The 23961-nt window shown below is 40.9% G+C and overlaps 1 protein-coding gene across 1 annotated transcript in view; it reads right to left on the bottom strand.

Moving 5' to 3' along the window:
• The window catches only part of Slc39a10 (solute carrier family 39 member 10), a 126349-nt gene that overhangs the window by 58331 nt on the left and 44057 nt on the right, over positions 1-23961 (bottom strand). Inside the window, exon 4 of the mRNA XM_040753637.1 lies at positions 17664-17762. Within this exon, the coding sequence (XP_040609571.1) occupies positions 17664-17694 (31 nt within the window). The 5' untranslated portion in view covers positions 17695-17762. The remainder of the gene's footprint in view (positions 1-17663; positions 17763-23961) is intronic.

Below are 23961 nucleotides of genomic sequence, written 5' to 3' on the forward strand. Positions count from 1 at the left end.
TAGTACTGGGGAAGCAGAAATGGCTGCTTCCTGGCTAGCCATCTTAACCCACTTGTCAAGCTCCAGGCAATGAGAGAGAGAGAGCGACTGTCTCAGAAAGCAGGATAGGTGACACCTGAGGAACACCACTGGAGGTTGGCCTCTGGCCTCTATGGGTATGCACATCTGCATCCATGCACCCATTTCTACATCTCACAGACAGGCATGACTGGGCCAGGCATGATTATTGTGAAGCTACCTGGACAGAGTCTCTGAAATGGTAATAATTAGAACAGGAAAGAAAAGGATCCCATAAACTAGCACTTGCCAGTTTATAAATGATGTGGGCCAATGACAATTTTAAATGTAATGTTAAAAGAAATAAAACGCCTTTAATCCCAGCACTCGGGAGGCAGAGGCAGGCGGATCTCTGTGAGTTCGAGGCCGGGCTGGACCGATAGCCTCCAAAACAATACAGAGAAACCCTGTCTCGTAAAAACCAAAAAAAAAAAAAAAAAAAAAGAAATAAAGCATAAAAACAATAACACATTGAGATGCTCGTGTGGTGAACTTCTGTTCTCTCTTTTTGCTTTATCTTCAACTTCACTAACTTAAATCAACTCGGAGGGTCATGTTCACTTCAGTCTTTTAAATCAGAATGCTAATTAGGCAGTCCAGTTTTACATTCATTTTAAAGTCTTCCTCCTTATCATGATTTGATCTTGTCTTTCAAGTATGTATTTATATCAGTAAAGTTATATTAAAAATTAAGCAGATCTGGTGTGGGGGAAGAACTGTACTCCTACAGATGTAAATATGAACAACATAACGTGCAACTCAATGAGGCCTCGGTTGGGTTCACTTTTTATATATTTTATACCCAAGCAGATTTAAAGTGAAAGTCATTAGTCTGTCTTGGAAAACAGAGCAGTGTTGAGCGACAGATAAACCCTCAAGCACGCCTTTGAGCTTCTATTGCATTCGAGTCACGGCATTAAGTAGCTGGGATACCAGGGTGGACAAAATGAGATTCTGGCCCTTAAATAGCTTATGGTCTGGTGGAGGAGGTAATTAAAGAGGTAATTATAGCATAGAGCGGCAAATTCTAGGCTAGATATAGGTGTGGTTGCTATGGCAGCAGAGGTAAAAATGGGTTATACTCAGGCTTCCTGGAATTAGTAACATGTGACATGTGACTTAAGGGTGAGTGGAGGAGAGTCAGGTAAAAAACGTGGGTTCATGGGACATGATCTACACCGACATGTAGTGTGAAAGAAAGCATAGCTTTCAGAATAGGGAACTGAAACAACTGTCTCTCCTGTCTCTCTCTCTGTCTCTGTCTCTCTGTCTCTCTGTCTCTCTGTCTCTCTCCCTTTCCCTCCCTCTCCCTCTCCACCCTCCCCTCCCCAGCCTTCATGGTTTTAGTTTAATTTTCTGGCATGGGGGATTAGGAGCGATGAGGCAGGCCTGGTGAGCAGGGCCTTTGTGTACTACGACGAGGCATCTGAACACTAGAGAGCATTGAGAGCCTCTGAAGAATTGAAGCAGGCAGGTGGTATGAGTCAAGGCACGGAGGAAGGAAGATTAGTGTGGTAGGCAGAAGAGGTCTGTCCCTTCCAAAGATGCCCTTGTTGTAATCCACAGGCCTGTGTATATGTTAAATCAAAAAGGAGTAAAAGCTGATTATAGAATTAAGGACCTAATTTAATTACACTAAACCCTCAGAAAGAAAGAAAGAGGGAGGGAGGGAGAAGAGGAGTCTTCAGCAGATAACAGTAAGGGGGAAAGTGAGATGACTCCACGGGCAAAGGTGCTTGCTGCCAAGCCTGACTGCCAGAATTCGTTCCCGGAGCCCACATGTCGGGCAGAGAGAGCCAACTCCTGCACTCTGTCCTCTGACCTCCACACCTGCACCCATGTGCCCTACTCCCCAAGGTATTGTAAAAAGGACCTAGAAGAATAATGGCTGTGGGCAGCCTGGAGAAGCTCGCCATGACAAAAGAGGTGGATCCTCCCACTTAGAGCCTCCAGAATAAAGGTGGCTTTGCTAGCCAGGGCGTTGGTGGCACATGCCTTTAATCCCAGCACTTGGGAGGCAGAGGCAGGCAGATTTCTATGAGTTCGAGGCCAGCCTGGTCTATAGAGTGAGTTCTAGGACAGCCTCCAAAACAATACAGAGAAACCCTGTCTTGAAAAACAAACAAAAAAGGCAGCTTTGCTGGTACCTGACTTTTTGTTCAAGGATGCCCGCCAAGTCCCTGACAGTAAGATAATTTTTTTTAAGACACCACGTCTATGGTAACATGTTATAGCAGTATTAGAACACTGAACTTAGGAGCAGGAAGTGTTGAAGAGGTAGAATCTACTTTGAAGATAAACTTTACTCTGTACCTGTGACCTTAATTTGGTCATCCAACTTCATCTTCATTATCTCTAAGAGGGGCCATACTTCACAGGGTTTGGTTAATTTAATTTCTATGGGGGGTGTCAATATAACAAATACACTAACATTAGCATACAAGAGTCAAATAGAAATGTCTACTATAAGATGAATGAATCCCAAAAACACTATGCAAAGTGAAACATAGCAGGCAAAAATATACTATTGCATGATTTTACTTCTGTGAGATTCTTAGAATCAGCAATTCATAAAGATGGGAAACAGAAGAGGCGCTAGGCTAGTATGAAAGGAAAATACTGAGGGGATGGCCAGTTAATATTTGGCGAGTTCATAGTATCTATTTGGAATGATATAAACATGATAAAAGAAAATAGACTAAAGTGTTGTAATAAATATAAAATAAACAAATATACTACCCAGTGAGCATAGTATTTGAGGAACTGGAATTTATTATACCACATAAATAATTAAGTTTTTGTTGGTTGGTTTATTATTTGGTTGGTTTTTGAGATAAGGTCTTACTACGTATCCTAAGTTGGCTTATAACTCATGATGTAGCCCAGTAGGTTCTCCACATCGATCCTCCTGCCTCAGCCTGCAAACGCTAGAATAATAGGTGTATACTACCATATAGGGCTCTGTGGAGGGTTTGCTTCTTTGTGCTAGGCATGGACCCCAGGACCCAGGGTATGTCAAACATATCTACCATTGCTCTTGCTTAACCCCATAGGGTTACTATATAGGTTGTAAGCTATTCCTTAATCCTTACGTACTTTTTATTCATTTAGTTTTATTTTGTTTTGTTTTTTAATTTTGCTCCAGGCAGTAATGGGACACACCTTTAATCTAACACTCAGGATGGAGAGGCAGCTTGATCTCTGTGAATTTAAGGCCAGCCTGGTCTACAGAGTGAGCTCCAGGACATCCAGGGCTACATAGTGAAAGAGAAAGCAAGCAAGCAAGAAAGGAAAGAAAGAGGCAGGGAGGGAAGGAGGGAGGGAGGGAAACATTTTTGTCATTTTCTTCTTGAATTTTAAATAAGAACTTCATAAAGGAAACAATAGCTTTGTCATTAGAGAGCTTCTGAGACAACCACAATTTGGTGTGCTCCCTACACTGTGTGTGTGTGTGTGTGTGTGTGTGTGTGTGAAAAGAAATAGACAATCAGAAGTGCCACATCTGCTTTTATTTTGAGTTGGGGTCTCTTTGGTTTGGAGTTTTTCAGGTAATCTTGTGACACACCTGCCTTCACCACCCCAGCACTGAGACTGTAAGCACACATTGGCACATCTGGCTTTTTCATGTGGGTTCTGGGGTTCAAACTCAGGTCCCCTCACTTGCAAGGCAAGCGTTTTACCCAATGAGCTTTCTTTGACATAAAGCAGTTAGATTGGTCATGGGTGGAGCTACAGACACACCTTAAAGATGGTATCGATGCTATTTTAAAATTAATTGGCTGATTCGAAACAGATCCACCCTCCTTGCAGTAAATTTTAAAGTAACTAATTTATATTTAACCTAATTAAACTTTCATCTGTGTTTAGAAGTAGGGCTCTCATGTTCCTATTTATATCTCATTTTACTTAAATTTTTGTACTGAGCAAAGAACATCTCTTAATTTATCTGCTGCATTTGTACAATATCAAAGATAATACTTAGCAGTGTTAAGTAACAAGTGTAGTGGCTAATAATCTGACTTTCTACATCAATCAGGTAACCGGTAGTAATAAACGGTAGAGAGAAAATAAAAGCTAATACCATAAAGTGTTGATGTCCTCTCATTTACCAGAACTACATAGCTGATTTGTCAGCTGGCCTGGCTAAGTAATTTGACCAGTTTGGGATGTGATAGCAGAGTTCTGTCAATTATAGATGGTTTCCCAGTAGAGGAAGATTAGAGGGTAACTGAGAAATTTAGTTTCAAAACTGTAGTCTTGCCTTGTTTATCATCCAGTTCCATCTTACTGTCACTTGACACTTCATGCTCACCAGTGGCTGAGAGTATTGCAAAATGGTTTATCTATCCCAAAAATTGCTAAAAGAAGACACAGTCTAGTGGAACATTGTATGACTGGTAAGGATGTGTAAGTGGATTGTCATTGATATTATCTAATAACTGTATCCAATGAAGCACAGGCAGACTCCATGGTTTTACTGCATTGACTCTCTCAACATAGAGAAACAAAATCAAGACGGCCTGCATCCCTCAGCATTTCCCATGAGCACCCTCCTCCATGCACACGACCTTCTCTTCCCTCCTCGTAGCCATGGTTACCTAAAAAGACTGTCCTCTGTATCTACTTGACGCCCTTTCCAAGTCACCCATTGAAGTGGGGCTTCTCTCCTACCACATCTCCCCGATTGTCACTCTCGACCTTAGGCACTAAACCATTTTGTCACTTTTTAAATGATAGTCCGCTTCATTTCTCTGTGACAGTTGAGGCAGTTAACTACTTCTTCCCTCGGAGGCTCAGGAATTTGATGAGTTTAGGGGGTGAGAGACATGCCTAGGATAGATACCTGAAACTGGTAGCCAAAGCTGGGGTGCTCCCTCACGGATTGCTCCCTTTTCCTCCATCATGAAGCCCACTTCCCCTTAGGAAGAGTCTGCCATACTCTGCCATGTTGATAGCAGACAGCATTCTTCTGGTGTCCCTTAACCTCCCCAGTGGTTCATTTCCTAGTTGATTCAAGAGCTCTTAGTCTCAGCCCTCTACAGCAGGCACTCTCTCTGAGTCCTTTTATTTGCTATGCTATACTGGTGTTTGTAAAGGAGTGTTCTGAGGACCCACTTGCATCCTGTTTCTAAGGACTCTTATTCAAAGTGCAGAGCCCCACCTTCCCAGGACACTGAGGAGTGAAGACCAGATTCTGCATTTTAAATCAGTTTCTCAGAAACTGTTTTTAAAACATCAGATCGGAGGAGCTGGGCATGTAACTCAGTAGCAGGGTGCTTGCCTAGCATGCTTAAGAGTTGGGATCAGCTGGGCAGTGGTGGTGCACACCTTTAATACCAGCACTTGGGAGGCAGAGCAGGCATATCTCTGTGAGTTCGAGGCCAGCCTGTTCTATACAGTGAGTGCCAAGCGAGGCTCCAAAGCTACACAGAGAAGCCCTGTCTTGAAAAAAAAAAGAGTTGGGATCAATCTCTCCAAAATAAACCAAACTAGACAACCACAACAATACACCCATCCTGCATGATTTTCTGTACCCTCGTTTAGCCTACTTTCTGTAACTACTAGAAGGTAACAGAGGTTGGGTGCCTTGGGAAGAAAGCAGGTTTGTTTAGCTCTGTTTTAGAGGCTGAAAGTTCAAGATCAGGTGGCCCAAGGGAACTGTTCTGGTGAGAGCCCCTTTGGTGAGCCATGGCATGGCAGACGGCATGAAGAAGCATAGGTGTGCACTGGAGAAGACACGCTGCAGTGGGCAGCCCAAACGAGGACGAGCCTGAGGCCACAGGCATTAATCACCATCCTGTGGGAAGAACCTTCATCACTTCTGAGAGACATTCTGAAGACCCAACGCCCTCCCACGAGGCCCTACCTCTTAAAAGTCTAAAGTCTTCTCAACATCACCACTCTGAGCAGCGAGCTTCTAACACATGTGGTTTCAAGGAAAAGCCACATGCAGACTACAGCAAGTCCCATGATTTCAGTTACTAATTATGGGCTGGTGACACCCATCTCTGTTTTAGATATGAGCATTACAGTGGGCTGTCTCACCAGCAACTTGGATGTACACACTTCATTGCTTGATACACACCATTGCTCTAGTTCTCAGAACAGTTCTATCATACTTCCTGGAAGGGTAGAGGAGGGGAAAGAGAAGTGATGTAATCATGCTTGTGTTCTCCGGTCTACACTCTATCAATACCTTTAGGTTCTCGTCTTACAGTTCATTTTCCCCCACATGGGCCTGGATCTCCTGGGCTCCAGTCATCTTCCTGCCACCCCAGCCTGCACAGTGGCTGGAATCCCAGGTACATGCCACCGTTGCACCAGTTGACCCCCGTGACTGGACTCTGGCATCTCATTATTCCCGCATCGCTCCCCTACTAAAAGTTATGTGTTATCTAGAACCAGCTGACTCCTCATAAAGCCGCCTCCAATCTATCCTGCAGCGTGGAAGTCAGTAACTTGATCCACTACTCTCCTCCATAAAGCTCCCCGGGACCTCTCACAGTCCTTCAGGTGAGCAACTGAGCTGACAAACATTTGACCTCGGCTGTTCCTGAAGTGGCCCTGCAGATTAATCTCTCACTACTTCACTCCAGAACTGGAGTGTTTGATAGGGCAGCCATGAGTCTACTACGTCTGGACACCAAGCACTTGAAATGTGAGTAGTCTAAACTGATACAGTGATTTCTAAACACACTTGATTTCCAAAATTTAGTAGAAAGTTGAAAAATCTCAATGGTTTTTCATATCAGTTATATGCTGAGGTGCCATTTCAAATATATGGGCTAAATAAGCATGTTAAAACTTGACTGGCTTCTTCACACAGTTCTGCCTGGGGTTTGCAGAGTGAACACTGTGTTTCTCGAACTCTGACCCAACTGCACTGAAGGACTTGCTCTGGTCCTGAAATGCCATACTCTTTTGTGTTTACAGAACCTCCACTCCCTCCGTCTCTCCCTTGTCCTTCAGGGCTCTGTTGAAGTATAGCTCTAGCGTCCTTACTCCTTTCCCTACACAGACCAATTCTGGCTTAGGAGTCCTCCTCCACACTAGCAATTAGACTCCTCACCACTGCACATAGCTCGCACACAGGGTTTATCCGTCTACACCCTCTCTTAACTGGGATGTGTCCTATGCTCCCCAACTCTTTAGTAGCAGGGCCTGTGCCTGGTTGAATGTAGGGTCATTTCAGTATCCTGTACACTACTTAGCACAAAGACTGCATTTCCCAAACTCTGCTAGAGTGGCTGCTGTAAACGGCTTCTCTGGACCCAAATCCAGGAAATATGGCTGATGACACATGGACAGTATGGGCTACGAATAAACATTCTCTCCTCATCCTTGTCTACATCCTATCCAATAACATATCCAACTCACTCAATTTCTTTTGCTCCCAGTAAAAACTTAAAACTGTACCAATTAACGTGACCAAGGAAATGATCAAACAACAAAATGAACACAGGTTTCTGTCTCCTAAATATTTCAAAATTACTTTAATGCTAAAGGACATTCATTGTGAGAAAAATTACCAACTCGTTGGAAAACATTTTTATAGCATTTCCCAAGATCAAGTCTTTGCAGGAATTTAAATGAGGCCTAAAATCAAATCCTTTTCTCTATAATCCTGCAAGGTTGGCATTCACAGAGAAGTTTAGAGAACATCAAAAATTCTGGCACACTTGCATCATAATTAACGTTTACCACATTACTTGCCATTTGAAAAAAATGGTGTGTGCCAAATATAAAAGCAGTAAGAACAGACAGTAACAATTTACTCTCCTTAACTACATCAGCTAGAAATTTTAAGTGACATCCTCATCCTTCATTCAATTTGACCACTCTGAGATTTCAAACAAAGAAATATTTTCAATCTTTTCATGGCTTAACTACAGCTTTGATCCCTTTACATTTTTATAAGATTACAGCTTGTTGAGGACGGTATTATACTTTCCCTTGTTATTTAAGGGTCCTAGTGTTTCCCTATTGGGACACTCCTTGACACTGCCTGTGTGCACAATCCTGAGGGAGGAGCCTCACTAACTGAATGAGCATCTATGAGAGACAAGGGAGCCAACTGAGAGAGCTCTCAAGGTTGAAATCTGGATGGACTTAGGCAATAAAGTCAAATTTTGTTTTGTGTTATAACTCAAGTTTAAAATAAATACCCATGCCGGGTGTTGGTGGCGCATGCCTTTAATCCCAGCACTTGGGAGGCAGAGGCAGGCGGATCTCTGTGAGTTTGAGGCCAGCCTGGTCTACAAAGTGAGTTCCAGGACAGCCTCCAAAGCCACAGAGAAACCCTGTCTTGAAAAACCAAAAAGATAAAAAATAAAAATATAAAATAAAATAAATACCCATGAGTCTGGACTGATACAAACAAATGATTGGGTAACTGACAAATGTGGGGAAGAGACAAATATTCCATGTAGAATTTAAAATGATGGATGTAGACTTCCAGTGAAGTGGTTAGATGTGACTTCCCTGTCATTCGATGGGGCCTTATTTGGTAACTTCCCTTCAGAGAGTAAGGCAAGGATGAGAAAGAGCAGCTGTTTCCTTAGTAGAGGAATCTGACAGATGCTCTCAGTTTGACTGCCAAAGTCATCAGCAGTGATACATCAGGCTGTGGAGATGCCTCAGATATGACGTGCTGAAAATGGACTTCAGGGCAGAGGGTGTACTGTGTGGTGGAGCACACGTGTAGAGCAGCTGTAATGTCATGGGTTTGGTACCCAAAAACTTAGCATTAGCAAGCATACACACACACACACACACACACACACACACACACACACACACACACACACACAGAAATTATCCTTCTGATAGGCAAATGGATCTCTATAAGTATGAGTTCAAGTCCAGCCTGGTCTACATAGCAAGTTTTGGATAAGTCAGCAATGCAAAGTAAGACCCTATCTCAAGAAAAAAACAAAACAAAACAACTGTATCTGCATGAGTCAGGTACAGTGATGAGTACCTAGAGTACCAAATACTCAGAATGCTAAGGCAGAAGGACTGCTTAAGTCACGGAATTAAAAGCCAGTCCAACACAGCAGGATCTTTCTCTTTAGGTCTCTGTCAGATAGTTGATAGATACATAGGCAGATAGATAGATAGATAGATAGATAGATAGATAGATAGATAACAGTAATATAATAGTCACAAACATGTATGAATGTAAGAAGTTAATAATAGGGGAAAGTCTGACATGTAAGATCTTTTTATACTATATAATGTTCTATAACTCTAAGCCCTCCTAAAATTATTTTTTAAAATATTTATTGACTACTTGTTTACATTTATGCTGAATGCTCAGATAATGCCCTCCTTTTAGAAACTTCCTTTAACATCATCAAAAATACTTTTAGCTCTGAGAGAGCAGTCTTTCAATCCCTGTTTCTTAACTTTGATTGCCTTATCACTTCTTATTATGTGTCAAGGGAAAAGAAACCTCAGCAGCTCCTACAACCTCAACTGTGTCTTTTATATTGAATATTCCAAAGTCTATATTCTGAGCCTAGTCTCTCTCGTAAAGGTCAGACTTTCTTTCCAAATGTCAAGTAGACATTTCTACCCCAGACCTTCCGGGATATTCAATTCAGTGTGTGTGTCCAAAGGGAAAATCCCCTTTTAAAATACTAATCCTATGGTGTCCCCAGGCATGATTAATGGGTGATCACTGTAGCTTCTGCGGTCATTCTAACAGGGTCCACACATACTCATGACTATTTCTCTACCATCTTTATACTCTCATCTCATACCAATATTCTCTTAATTTAATTCTATTAGTTTACTTTGCTTCACTCAATTAATTTTCTTGAATAATAGTCAGTCCATCATTCAAAATATCCATGGCCAACTTATGAAGCAAGGAGGTAAGTCGAGGTACAGCTGGGACCTAAGATTAGGATATGGGATAGCAGTACATGTCACTGTTTTATACTCTTTAGGAAAGAAGCAAAACTCACTCAGTGTAGAGAAAAACCCATTATTGCCTTTAGGAACCAGACTACAGGGATAGGCTAATCCCAATGGGCATTACAGGGCCCTACCACTACCTCTGTCCACTGTTGATGTGTTGCTTATCAAGTAAGTGTCACCCTGAATCTGGCAGCCAAGGAGCACAGCAGTGTAAAGTCTTTGTTCCTAAGACCCAGTATTCCTTTGTCACCACTGCACAAAAGCAGTCACAATGCGGTGACTGTCATGTGGCAATGGGAAAATGTTCCTTTGCTTTAATCGTGACAGGTGGCTGCTGTGTCGTGAAGCCATTTACTGGATTCCTAGTTCCTTCTTCCTTGTCCATAGAACCCTGACTTTACTGAGACAACGGAAATCATGTTACCATACAGGAGGCAGAAACTCTAAATGCTTTCTCTTTTAATTAGTGTAAATTAAGTGCTTTGCAAATATACAGATTTTAGGGGCATTTCCATTCTCTATGACTGTTAAAGACTAAAAAGTGCATTTGGGTACATGAATTATTTTTTTATCAGTATTTACAATGACATGATAATTTCATTCATTAGAAGTAGATATAAGCTAGATAATTTCTTGTATAATCCCAGAATTGAAATGCTAAGGCAGGAGATTGCCATCAATTTGAGCCCAGTGTGGGGCTACATGGTGAGTTTCAGATCAGGCCCATCCTATAACACAAAGAGAAACCATGTCTCAAAAAAGAAGGAAGAAAGAAAGAAAGGAAGGCACGTAATAAATATATTTATTTATTACTATATTATCCTAGATAATTCTTAATAGAAAAATAATTTTAGTTTTTATAATAATAAAACCATTCATCTTATTAATTGAAGGCATGGCTTCTCATATCTAGTGTTGGATCCAATCTGTTAATTTGGTCTCAAGCTGATGCTATAGCCTCTTTTTATTTTCATATAAACATTTAAATTAAAGAGGAAGGATAATTGTAATAGGCTTTCCACATTGTCTTTGGATATCTTTAACATTACAGTAACATTCAAAAACCAGTAGCTTCCTGAAAGTTGATTATAATCTAGAATGAGGAAAGGAATCAGTGAACTTTTTCATTCTGATGCCTTCTGATTTTACTCAAGTATGATTCTGTATCCTGCATCAGCTGTTGGAAAAATATTGGCTCACTGGGTCATGCGATCTTTCTAATGTTGATATATTTCATCACAGCATCTAAAATATCAGTCTAGTTAATATCGCCACCAATCTCCTCAGCTCGTCAGGGAAGTCTCTCAGTCCTGGGAAGCTGCCAAGTTCCCAGGGGATGTGAGTTCTCCAACACTCTAATTTTCCTCTGAAAGTGAGATTTTATCATTTGCAGCAAACACTGCCAGTTGTTTTCCTTGAACTGGCAGGCTTAGCTTATTCGTGTTCAAGAAATGTCTGCAAAAGGCCCACGTCTGGGCAGCTACATTCTGCTTGTTAGTCTTTCAGAGGGAAAACAAGCGTTATAAAAAAGTGAACATTTCACCTCACGACTGCTAGGCGATGCTGAGATGAGATGGCCCGCACTGAAAAATATCAAACCATGGGACTTTACATGAGCGCCTGTCAGTGAAGGATGTGACCATTAGCACAATTTGGTGACTTTCCTTTAATTGCTGTTAAACTGTGGGCAGAGGTACATACCATGGCCTCTTCTGCATTTTCAGTGAGGTAGAAAAGACAAGGAGGATTTTGTACTTCAGGTTCAGGGACCACTGATGCCCTCAGCTTATGAGACGCTGTGTCCTATTTCATTCACTGATAAATTCTGGATGAGACACGTGAGATGTGCCTGTTCAAGGAGCCAAAGGGACTTCCTTTGGACAAGACACACTTAACAGAAATTACCCTTTTCTGACTGAGGATTTAGGGACTATATGAGAACACTAGAAATAACTCACTCGAGAGGATGAACAACACCCCTAATTTGGGAAAATAGAAGAAGAGACATCAGAGAAACCATCAGGTATTGAACAATCTGATTAATTGTTCAACCCTGGAAGTACCTTCCCTTGAGAAGTCTTGCTGTGTAAGGTTATTCTTCACTGATTAAGTGACTTCCAGGCAGGTATTTTTGTTCAAAATGTCAAAAGCATCTCTACCCAGATGGGTTCTCATACTTCCCATCCACCTACCATTGTCAGAAGGCCCCGAGAGTCTAATCCCCAGTGTCAGATACATTTCAAACTCTGTGGAATGAGCAAAATCAAATAAAATCATTGCAAGCCGTTTAACGAGGACCAGAAGCCAAAAGGCGGCACATCAAGCTGAGTAACTAGAATGGTGGTTTATAGGGAGGCAAGTCTAATAAAAAGGGAAAAGTGAAATTTTAATACAAGGACATTGAGAACTCTCAAGAAGATAGGAATATAACGTCAGTCACCCAAGGATTAAAACACATTATTAATCAGGAGCACAAAGTAACCAGGTTTGCAGAGGCAAAGCCACCTGAGTACCAAGAAGCCAAATAAAGCTGGACCCAGGGGGACAGCATGTCATCTAAACTATTCAGAGACTGAGGCAGCAAAATGGACTGTTTGAGAACTGCATCGACTACAGGGTGAGGTTAAAGCTAGTCTGCACAACTTAGTGGGACACTAACTCAAAATAAAAAGTAAAAAGAAGTCTGGAAACACAGCTCAGTGGTGGATCCCTTGCCTGGCATTCAGGAAGCCCTGCTTCAATCCCCAACACTATTTTTTTAAAAAAGCAAAAACAAAACAAAAAACAATGAAAAGAGATTATACAAATTATACAATATAAATGTACTTTTTGGGTATGTTTTAGGACAGTTAGTGTTCTACCACCAAACTTGAAGATGTAGTCATGATTAAGAGAAGTAAAGAAAAGGAAATCTGGGAATTATCAAGTTACAACAAAGTGGTATTTATAAAATAAGCCTGTATTTTGAATATAAGTCTGGAACTTTCTAGTCTACTTCTTTTAATCTTTAACTATCACTTTACTTTCTATGAGATTCAGAAAGTGGAACGTTTAAGTCAGAGAAACATAAGAGAGGAAGAAAACTGAACATAGGGACCAAAAGCCATTATTTTTCAGTTGCCCTGCCCACTTCCCTTTTGTATGTCAGTGGAAAAGCAGAAATGATCTGCAACTATCTAGGCCTTTCGAGACCTGAGTTCCTGTTTTTACAAAAAGAATCTAGTCTACTTTAAAAATCTGTACACATATAAACTCTGGCTCCTCTAGTATACAACAATTTTAAAGCCAAGATGTTATCTCTTAAGCTCACACATAAGACAGTCACGTTCCTTCCATACTTCAGCTCATGAGCTGAGGAATGAGTAAACTTGACCACATCAAAGGTAATTAGAGCTTTCAAAATAAAAAGTGCTGTCTCCATATCACCAGAGGAAGAATCCAAATTCTCAAGCAGACAAGGGTCCAGTCTCAGGACGAAAAGATAAACCCAGGATTTTCAACAGGTATTCTGGTATTGGTAGATACATTTTTAAACTCTACAGAAGTTAGAAGGGTGGCTTGGGACCATGGTTTGCATTAGACCTTACACTCCAAAGAATTCCTGGAAAGACTTCGATAAGAACAGGAAGATGAACTTTGGAAGTAATTTTACTGCAAATGAAAGGCCTGATGGAATTCTTCTGCAATATCAAAGCCAACATAGAAAATAGAAGCTCTGACCTCCAGAGTCCCAGCAATGGAAATTCTATCCCTAAAGTAAGAGATACCGTCCCAGTAGGAAAGAGCAGCGTCAGGAACCATGCTCTGTAGAAACAGTAAGTGCTCATACACATGGCAGTAACTGAGCATTTACTGAAGCTCTCCCTTTGTCATGAAGACATTTTAATTGTTTTGTTCATTATAGTTTATTAGTAACAGTCAGTACATTCATAAATGTCTGCATTCCCCACTGCATTATAATAGTAAAACTGATCGTCTACTCCCTCCTATCTCTGTTGTAAAGAAATGCAGTGAATCATTTCTTTATTTTGGTTTTTCAAGACAGGGTTTCTCTGTGTAACCCTGGCTGTCTTGGAACTCACTCCGTAGATCAGGTTAACCTACATCTGCCTCCTGAGTACTGGGCTTAAAAGTGTGTACCACTACCACCATCTGGCTTTAGGTTTCCTAGAACTGTTTCTAGGAAAAAATTTTACAAATAATTTCAGATCAAAGATTAGCAAGGGCTAATTTATTTCCATTCTATAACATGCTTTGTGATGCGTTTGACGACACTGATATAAAACAAGACAGGCTATCAACAAGTGTGTTTTCTTTGTTTTTTAAGGTCCTGGGAACTGAATCCATGGTCACATATGTGAGGAAGTGCACTACCACTGGGTTAACATCCCCAGCATTAGGGTAAAGTTTCACCTATAATTTGATGGACGGAAGGATAGCTCAGTGCTAGAACACCTGTCTGGAGTACATAAGTTTTGTGACCTGATCCCCATAACACACACACTTCTCTAAACTGAAATAGCATTTTGTTTTGAAGATAGTGTAAGAAAAAGAAAAGCATGATTACTAGTATACGGCTTAGAGCTAAGTTATGTTGAAGGTTTTCTAACTGAAGATTCACTTTGACACTTGCAATATAGCTACTGAATAAAATTACTTCTTCCATTCTTCCATCAACAGCATGGAAATATTTCTTCTCCAAATCCATTTCAGTTAGGTGACAAAGGAACAAATTAACACTTAATTATTGATAGTTTTATTGGCCCACAAAAAGGAATTGGTGTTAGTCCTTGTGTAAGTGGAGAGCCCTTAACCCATGACATACCCTGGCCAACATTAGGTGCTATGCTCAGCCTGTGGTTATATATAAATGTAGACACTGAGCTTGCAGTTACTGGTGCTGCTGTTAAATTCAACATAAACGTGACAATGGCGACATGGTGGCAGGAGAAGACAGACGAAATTTATCTCAGATATTGAGATGTGGGTATGGGACATACAGATGAAAGAATCTTTTGTCAAAAGAGAGAAAAGTGAAGGAAAAGAAATGAAGGTGAGAGTAAGGGATGGGAACTTAGTAACCTGCAAGTGAAAGTTCTGTGAGGGGGTCAAGTCTTAAAGCTGCTGTTTCATATTTCAGTGACTAAACACTTGAGCTGCTTTTACGAGAGTGGAGTCTTGCTTTTGGGTGCAAAGCGTCAGGGAATGACAGGGTAGGCATGACAGCTGGGAAAGCTCTGACTCAGGCAGAAGTGTGAGGGGCTGAAGTAGAGCTGGGACCAAAATCAAAGCTGGGTAACAACCGTGAAACCCTGCACCCTGCAGCCTACCTTTGCCTGCCATGCCTTCCATCCCAAAGGTTCCACAAACACTCAAAACAGCTGAGCACTTGATCACCTGGCATTCAAATGCAGGAACCTATGAAGGATATTTCTTCTAAGCCACAAAAGTAACAGAATACACAGGTTATATCCTAAAGATGCCATTGAGACAGGAAAAAAATTAAAATAAACAGAACATCTCTTCATCTTCTTCCTCCTCTTCCTCTTCCTCTGCTTCTTCTTCTTCTTCTTCTTCTTCTTCTTCTTCTTCTTCTTCTTCTTCTTCTTCCTCCTCCTCCTCCTCCTCCTCCTCCTCCTCCACCTCCTCCTCCTTCCTTCCTTCTCCTTCCCCTTATTCTTACTTACTCTTATTCTTATTATTTTACTTTTCTTCACAGAGCTTCACTGATGCCTCTACCCAAAACAATGTTACCCAAACCGTCTTTCCCCATTCTTCAAAGAGCTTGTCAGAAGTTGTGACTGACTAGTTTTGAGTATTTTGCCTTTGTTTATCTACTAGAAAGTGCATTTTATGATGTAGAGGCTTTTTTGTTTCAATCTACATTCCTCATGCTTACCACAACATCAGCCAGTGGATTAAGACAGCATATCACATGATCACATCACAATACATATCACACAAATACCTAGCAATGAATTGAAGTGGGTGTGGACATCCGTCAACACAAGAGGAACCTACTAAGGTTGTAAGGGAAATTTAACCATGATGAATCTGTGTAATGGTTTAAAATGCTAGCCAGGCATTTATTTTGGCCTCTCCTAGAGGGAACCCAAATTAAGTTTAAAAAAAAGATGAATACAGGTTAGATACATGGCAGAGCACTTTGCATGGTACGTTTAGCATGTACCAGCACTTGGGTTCAATCCCCAGAACTAAAACCAACACAAAAGAAGAAACAGCAAAGGCTCCAGGGGTTTTAGTTCAATGTCTCCTTCCATGGAGGACCTGTGACTAAGAATATATATGAAGAATTTTACATGTTTAAAGTGCAGACAATTTGTCAACCATCCAGGATTCTCTCATAAGCTCCCAGGATGGAGGCAACATCTGTACCTCCTGGTTCTCTTATGTGTGATGAATGGTCCATAAATGTTTACTGTTCCAATGTATGCTTTAATTATAGCTTTTAAACATCCTCTTACATGCTTTAATTATAGTTTTGGCAAATGAGTTAGAAATGACACCAATTTTGATGGCAATTTTTTTTTGGTCTCACTCAAATTGCCCATTTCTCTAAAGGCTTTTTATATCAAAGGTCCATTAACAAAATGTGTTTCAATGCCTCTTTGTACTGAGGCCTAAGTATGTTGCTCACACAGCGAAAGCTACCAGAAGTATGAAGGCTGCTCCGTTTGATGTGGAAAGCCGTCCACTCCCATCTTCACAGCACCTATTTCTGGTCAGTGAGCTTTTACTGCTACTCTGTACTTAGAGATTCTCAGCACAGCATCTGACCTTCGACAGACTATGTACATCTTTCTTCCCTTGGGTTTAGCTGTCTTGCTTCCAATTCCTTCATTTCATTTCCTACCCTACAAGGCAATGTCTAGCTGTGAACTAACACAGTATGTTGGAAAGGGTAGGCTTCCTCATTTTCCAGCTACTCTTGTGGGGATGAATAATACAATTGTCCTTGTGGTGTGCTGCTAATGATGAGGAATTTGGTGCTGCCCAAACTCCATCCCCAGTTCTCTGCCACACAGAATGGTGCACACGGAACACTTTAAATGAATATCTACTTACTCCACTTTGAGATGGAAGAATGGCGCATTATTGAAACCATAGTGTTTCTGCTGCCCTGCTAGACAGCTGTGTATCATTGGAGATGGGTGGAGGGTGTTTCTTTCCAATGTAGATTTCTAAACCTACTATTTCAAAATGGTTTAAGAGATGGCCCAAGACCGATCTCATCAAAGTCATAGCCATTTGGAATCCACACAGAAGCACACAAACAAACCCAAACCCTCCTGAGCTAGGTGACCTCTGAGGAAAGGGCAAGACCTTCATTTGATATAGAAAGGTGATATTTTAAAATGCAATTCTAAGGCAAATGTTTGGGCGGTGGAGAATTTACCGATGCATCACCATGAATATATATTTCCCCCAGGAAACAGAGATTAATGCTTTGAGATAAAAACAGTCAAGGGATATGAGAAGACAGTTATGCACAGAAAGAGAAACTGCATCTCCAGGCTATAACTATTTATCAATTTTCCTGCCAATAAAATTTGCCAGCCAGCTTGTGGGCCTGGGGTACAGACGAACAACTTTCTATGGAAAAATCATATCTTTTGGGAGAAATTTGCGCAGGGAAATTATTACCCTCAGCAATATCTTACCTGGTGTCCCGTGTACTCCTGTCCGTACCATGCACAGCAGTTCTCCAGTGGGATCCAGCTACGTCTCTGCTCTGTAGCAAGAGTCACTACAAACCTTTCCTGAAATCAAGAGACATGACGTGGTTTTTGAAAAGAAGGTTTTTAAATTTAATTTCCACATAATTTAAAGGTTTGGGGGCTTTTCTTAAAAAAGTAATTATCTAGACTTGTAATAGTTATATTGCAACCAAGAAGAAAATAACTTCTATTATGTTTAGTTTAAAATTGTGTTTATTATCCCCTTTCTTTTCTTTTTTGATACAAAGTCTCTCGGAGCTCTGGCTGGTGTCAAATTCACAGAGATCCACCTACTTCTGCCTCCTGAGTTCTGGGATTAAAGGTGTGCATCACCACATCCCTGTTCTTATCTGTTTAGCAGAGAATGGTAGGAGCAAAGGCATCAAGGCAGAATAGGAAAAGTGGAAAGTACTCTTCACATAACCACACCTCTGAGACGTGAGTGGATTCACTACAAAGCAGCCCCAATACCCGAATATCAGTGAGATCCTTTTATCCCATGAGCAGTTTCTAATTATAAGTGTGATGTGTCCACAATGGAAAGAAAAAAAAAAAAAGAAGCAGAAGAAAAAGTTAGAAACTTTTAATTTCAAGTTTAGGAAGGCTAAGAAGTGACTAACTTAGAAAGGATTTAAAGTTCTGAGAAGACTGTAATTCCCCATATGTTGTAAAGTCAGTATCAAGATATTCATGCAAATTACATGCTTACTTAAACTGACAGCTTCTCCATAGATCTTTCCTTAAAAATGAGGTCAGTGTGATGGGCGTGTTTAGACTGGCAAGGTGGTTCAGTGGGTGAAGGCGCTTGTCACCAAAGCTGAGGATCAGGGTTCAGTTTTCCCCAAACTTACACGGCAGAAGGAGAGATCCAAGTGCTACAAGTTGTCCTCTGACCACGGTATGCACAAAGCATGCCACACACATCACACACACACACACACACACACACACACACACACACACACATCACACACACCACACACACCACACACACACACACGCACACACACACACACATCACACACACACACACACGCACACACACATCACACACGCACACACACGCACACACACACGCACACACACACACATCACACACACACACGCACACACACGCACACCACACACACCACACACACACACATCACACACACACACACACGCACACACGCACACACATCACACACATGGGCACACACACACACACACACACACACACACACACACCACACACACACATCACACACACACACACACGCACACACATCACACACATGGGCACACACACACACACACGCACACATCACACACACACGCACACACACACACACACACACACATCACACACACATCACACACACACGCACACACACGGGTATGTGCATGCACTGAAGATCAAACCTGGGACTTCATTCATGTTAGACGAACTTTTTATCGCTCTACTGTATCTCCAGCTCACTCCGGTTTTTTTCCTTAAAAAACTTTAAGTTTATCACCTCTGAGCTTCCTTCTACGTTGCTATCTGTGCTTTGCTGGTGTTGACAGAAAAATCTAATAGGCAAAGACCTTATATTAAACATGTGTTTCCTGGTTTGTTTCCCAACCCAAAGACTGGGAATGTAAGTAGTCCTTACTAAAGAAAGAAAGGAAGGAAGAAAGAAGGAAAGAAAGGAAGAAAGAAGGAAAGAAAGAAAAAAACTGGTCCGTATAAAGGGATGTGGGGTGAGGATGCAGGGTGGTGAGGATGTCCTCCTTACACAGCTGGCTGACTAGAATAAGTTGTCAGCAGGGTTTTAAGTCTTCCATGCTTTGCTGCATTCGTCTCAAATGTTAGTTCCCGTTAAAATTAACTTTTTGAAGTTTGAGACAAAGTGTCCACTCTTGAGAGAAGTGTCCACTTTCTCTTCTTCCCAAATAGACAGCTAGTACATCTTGCATCTTTTATACACGCAAAGAAGCGACCATTCTATATCTGCCGCTGCCTTACATTGAGTCATGAGATTCCGATGGGTGAACAGTTCTTCTCCTTCAATTTTCCTGATCATAGACTTTTTGAAAATAAGGATGCCTTCATTTTAACATTGTAAACTTTGATCCAGTTTTTCCAAAATACTTATATGCTTATACTCAAGTGGGGTGGGGGGAGTGGTATCTACAGTTCTTTGTTTGACTTGGTTTTGATTTTTTTTTTTTTTTTTTTTTTTTGGTTTTTCGAGACAGGGTTTCTCTGTATTGTTTTGGAGGCTGTCCTGGAACTCACTCTGTAGACCAGGCTGGCCTCGAACTCACAGAGATCCGCCTGTCTCTGCCTCCCGAGTGCTGGGATTAAAGGCGTGTCCCTCCCTCCTTACCTCCTTCCCTCCCTTCTTTCCTCCCTCACTCTCCTTCTCTCTTTTTGAATGACAAGAACATCTTTACTCTGGTGGAATACTTTTCCATGGTAGATGCAAATTCACAATGGTTTGTGGCTCTTTCATTCGTAAACATTAAAACAAAAAAAAATCTTGTTGAGAAACAAAAATAATATAAGTAAATATGTATGAAACATTACAGATTTGCTATTCCCTTTAAAACTGAAGGAGCTGGTGGCGGAGGTGGTACCTTAGTGGTAGAGTGTGTGCCTAGGATATGTGAGGTGCTGGGTTTGATGCCTGGCACTGAAAACCAGTTGACAACAACTAATTTTATAAGGTTTAAAGTATTTTATTCTCTTGGACAAGTTTTTGCTTGAGAGCTAAAACATGCAGTTAATGCATCACTTCAACCTTTAGCTGGAGTACCAAGGTAAAAAGAACTCTCCATAACCTTGTTCCATAGTATTTGCTTCACAGTGGTCTGTCTCATTTAGGGAACATACATACAGGACACTTTTAGGCAGGAATATCTCATACCTACACTTAAGTTACATAACACTGACTAGGGAAGGAGTGATAAACAAGAAGATTCCTTATTTTTATAAACACCAAGTCATAGAGAAGTTCTAAATGAACTTAAAATACAAGCTTTAATATTGAAATAATATTCATTTTAAATAATAGCAATCAAGAGGGGGGAATCCTGTTGACAAATAACCTACTCAAAGTCATTAAAGTCATAAGGACTATATGTTCTGTGATAACCCAGCAGCATCCCTGAGCACAATGAGCCTTCCTCATCAAGTTCATCTTCATTTCTGCTCTAGGGGACATGACTCATCTACATACAGACTTTCACACATGCTTTTCTCAGACTTCTTCCAGTCATGATTCAGGGCTTAGCTGACTTGACCCAGGTCATGACCACTTAGTGTCACCTGGGCAGGGCCTCTAGCTGCTGCCCTCTTCACCCATTCCTCAAGCTCGAGGCTCCAATGATGTCCAAACTTTGTTGGCATTTATTTACAAGTCAGTTTGTCACATTTACCACAGTTTATTTTTACAAATTCTTGCATTCTCACTGAATGCTTTGCCCTTAAGAAATTATCTTTTTCGCTGGGCGGTGGTGGCGCACGCCTGTAATCCCAGCACTCGGGAGGCAGAGGCAGGCGGATCTCTGTGAGTTCGAGGCCGGGCTGGACCGACAGCCTCCAAAACAATACAGAGAAACCCTGTCTCGTTAAAAAAAAAAAAAAAAAAAAAAACCAAGAAATTATCTTTTTCTATGCCTAGATGTGAGGTTGACTATTTACAGGTTGAGGAATGTCACCTGTTAATCCTTGACTTCACACCAATGATACTTACCTAACCCAAAATATTCTGAGAATGTTAGAAAGTTTGACGTTAAAGAGGTAAATTCTAAATTGCCTTCTTTGTTAGAAATTATAGTTATCATGATGTAAGAGGCCGTGTGACAGAAGAATGCCATAGTGCACAGAAGAGTGTCCTGGCTAAGGACCAGGTAGACTTGACTTTGAATCTATCACTTCCATTTATGCAGCATGGGAAACTATTTCACTGTTTCAACCCTCATGTCCTTATCTACAAACTGTTCCTTACTTTACAGGGTATTTATGAAGATATCATGGGAAAATGTTTGGAAGGCTCTAATCACAGTTGTCATGAGTACTAAGTGGACCATAGGATTTGTTATCAGAATAGGTGACTGTTCATGAAAACAAAAACAGAGGTCACGATTTCAGGTCAGTGGCAGAACATTGTCTAGCATGCACAAGGCCTGGGCTCAATACTGAGTACTGAGAAATATAAAGAAAGTGTTTTCCCAGGCATTGTGGCACACACCTTCAGTCTAATATTGTTGCCGGCTAAGGCAGGAGTTCTACCACACGTTAAAGGCCAGCCTGAGCTACATAACCAGATGCTGTCTCACAAGACATCATCATCACCATCACCATTATCATCATCACTATCACCATCGTCATCATCATTGTCATCGTCATCAACATTTCAGAATGCTCTGGATTCCCCTTCCTTTCCTAACCTCTTTTCAAAGTCATCAATGTGAGCCTATACATATACAATTCTAAAAAATCCACCTTTTATTGTTTATCTTTCCAAGTTAAACTTTGTCCCAATGTTTAGTCACTTCTAAATAACCATTTATTCTGGCATTTTTGTGCCATCAACAAGTTGATGAAAATTTTTACCAATAAAATGATCTTTTACAAGCATGCTGGTTCTACATCTTTTTTCCCTTACTCTTATCTTCTGCTACTGATAGCTTGATCTGGAGAATTGAAACAATTCATATTAGGGTGCTTCATAGAACTTAGACATGTGGGTTCTTGCTGGAGACCATAACCAAGTCCTCATGCATGCCTGACAAGTGTTTTCCCATTGAGATACTCCTCAGGCCCCTGCCAAGTATGTTGAGATAATAACAAGAAGAAAATGACTTCCTACACTATGGTAGCTTTCCAATGGGCATTAACATCTACAAAGTTATAAATTCCGTTTAATATTACCTTCAAAAAAACAAAAGCCAACCCCCCCCCAAAAAACAAACCACGCAATATATATATGGCAATACTTTCTAACTCTAAATATGTCCTTAAAAATATACTCTTGTAATGGTCTCTTTTCCAACTTGCTTTTACATTATTAAATACTTATGAATACATGGTGTAGTTGCATGTACAAAAATAAGCTACTTAAATGATACATATTCTAATATTATCTGTCTGAGCAAATAAAATAGACCACTATCTGTGCCACAAATCCCTGTTAAGCACCCATGTTGATTATTATGCTGTCTTACCATGGTAGTAGAGATTCATCAGGAAATGGTAGTCTGTGAGTAATTTCATTTCCAGTAAAACTGGTACAAATTAAAGCTACAAATAATCCAAGTGTTATTTGTAAAATGTATGACCAAGACTCTTGGACTTCATTAGTTTAGAACAAGGATTCTCTAGTATTCCACACTAATTTCTGAGATGCCAGAGCTATTGAAACAAGAGCAATTAGACAAGGGACCCAGTACGTGGGGAACATGGCAAGAGACAGGCTTCAGATAAGGTGAGTACACATGCACCGATACCTGAAAGGCAACAACACCTAACACTAGCCTGGTGCACTCATTGCTGTGTAGAATAGATCAGTGGGAAAGCCCATGCATAGCATGACAAAGGCCTTGCATTCTCAGTCCTCAGAAACACACACACAGATACATAGACACAAGTGCACACACACACACACACACACAGAGGACTGGTTCTTGAATGGACCTTCATTCAACCTTTTAAAAATTGATCATTTATGTCTTGTGGCACCTACTTAGCCAAGATTTGTGGTGGGAAATTTCTGGGAGGATGGGAACCCTCAGTCAGTAGATACAGAGTGCTACTAACCACAATGTTTTCTATATAACTCTCCACACTAGAGATAAAAGTTTTCACAACCTATAGACCACTTAAGCCACCAAATCCAGCTGATATTTAACCTCCATCCCAGGAAGTTTCATGCTAAATTCTCATGCATCTTAGTTTCCAATTTAATCCCTTCTTCTCTTGCCAGTGCCAGAGACATACATCCATGACATTCACCTATCTATTTTGAGTGAAGATAACATTTGTTCTTTTCTTCAAGTTAACTCAAGCACACATTCATGTTCATATCTGAGCTATTTCTTTCCTAATCCTTTAATTATCTTATTACATTTTGAATACTCTCCAGGGTTTTAATGTCTGAAGCTCTGCAGCCCAACCCTAAATACAATACGCTGGAGCTCCTGGCAGGTAGGGGCTATGCTAAACCATATGGTTACAGCCCTCTAGGCTTCATGTTCTAGTTTATGCTGTCATGGT

This window comes from Mesocricetus auratus, unplaced genomic scaffold, assembly GCF_017639785.1.
Source record: "Mesocricetus auratus isolate SY011 unplaced genomic scaffold, BCM_Maur_2.0 Super-Scaffold_100010, whole genome shotgun sequence".
NCBI lineage: Eukaryota > Metazoa > Chordata > Mammalia > Rodentia > Cricetidae > Mesocricetus > Mesocricetus auratus.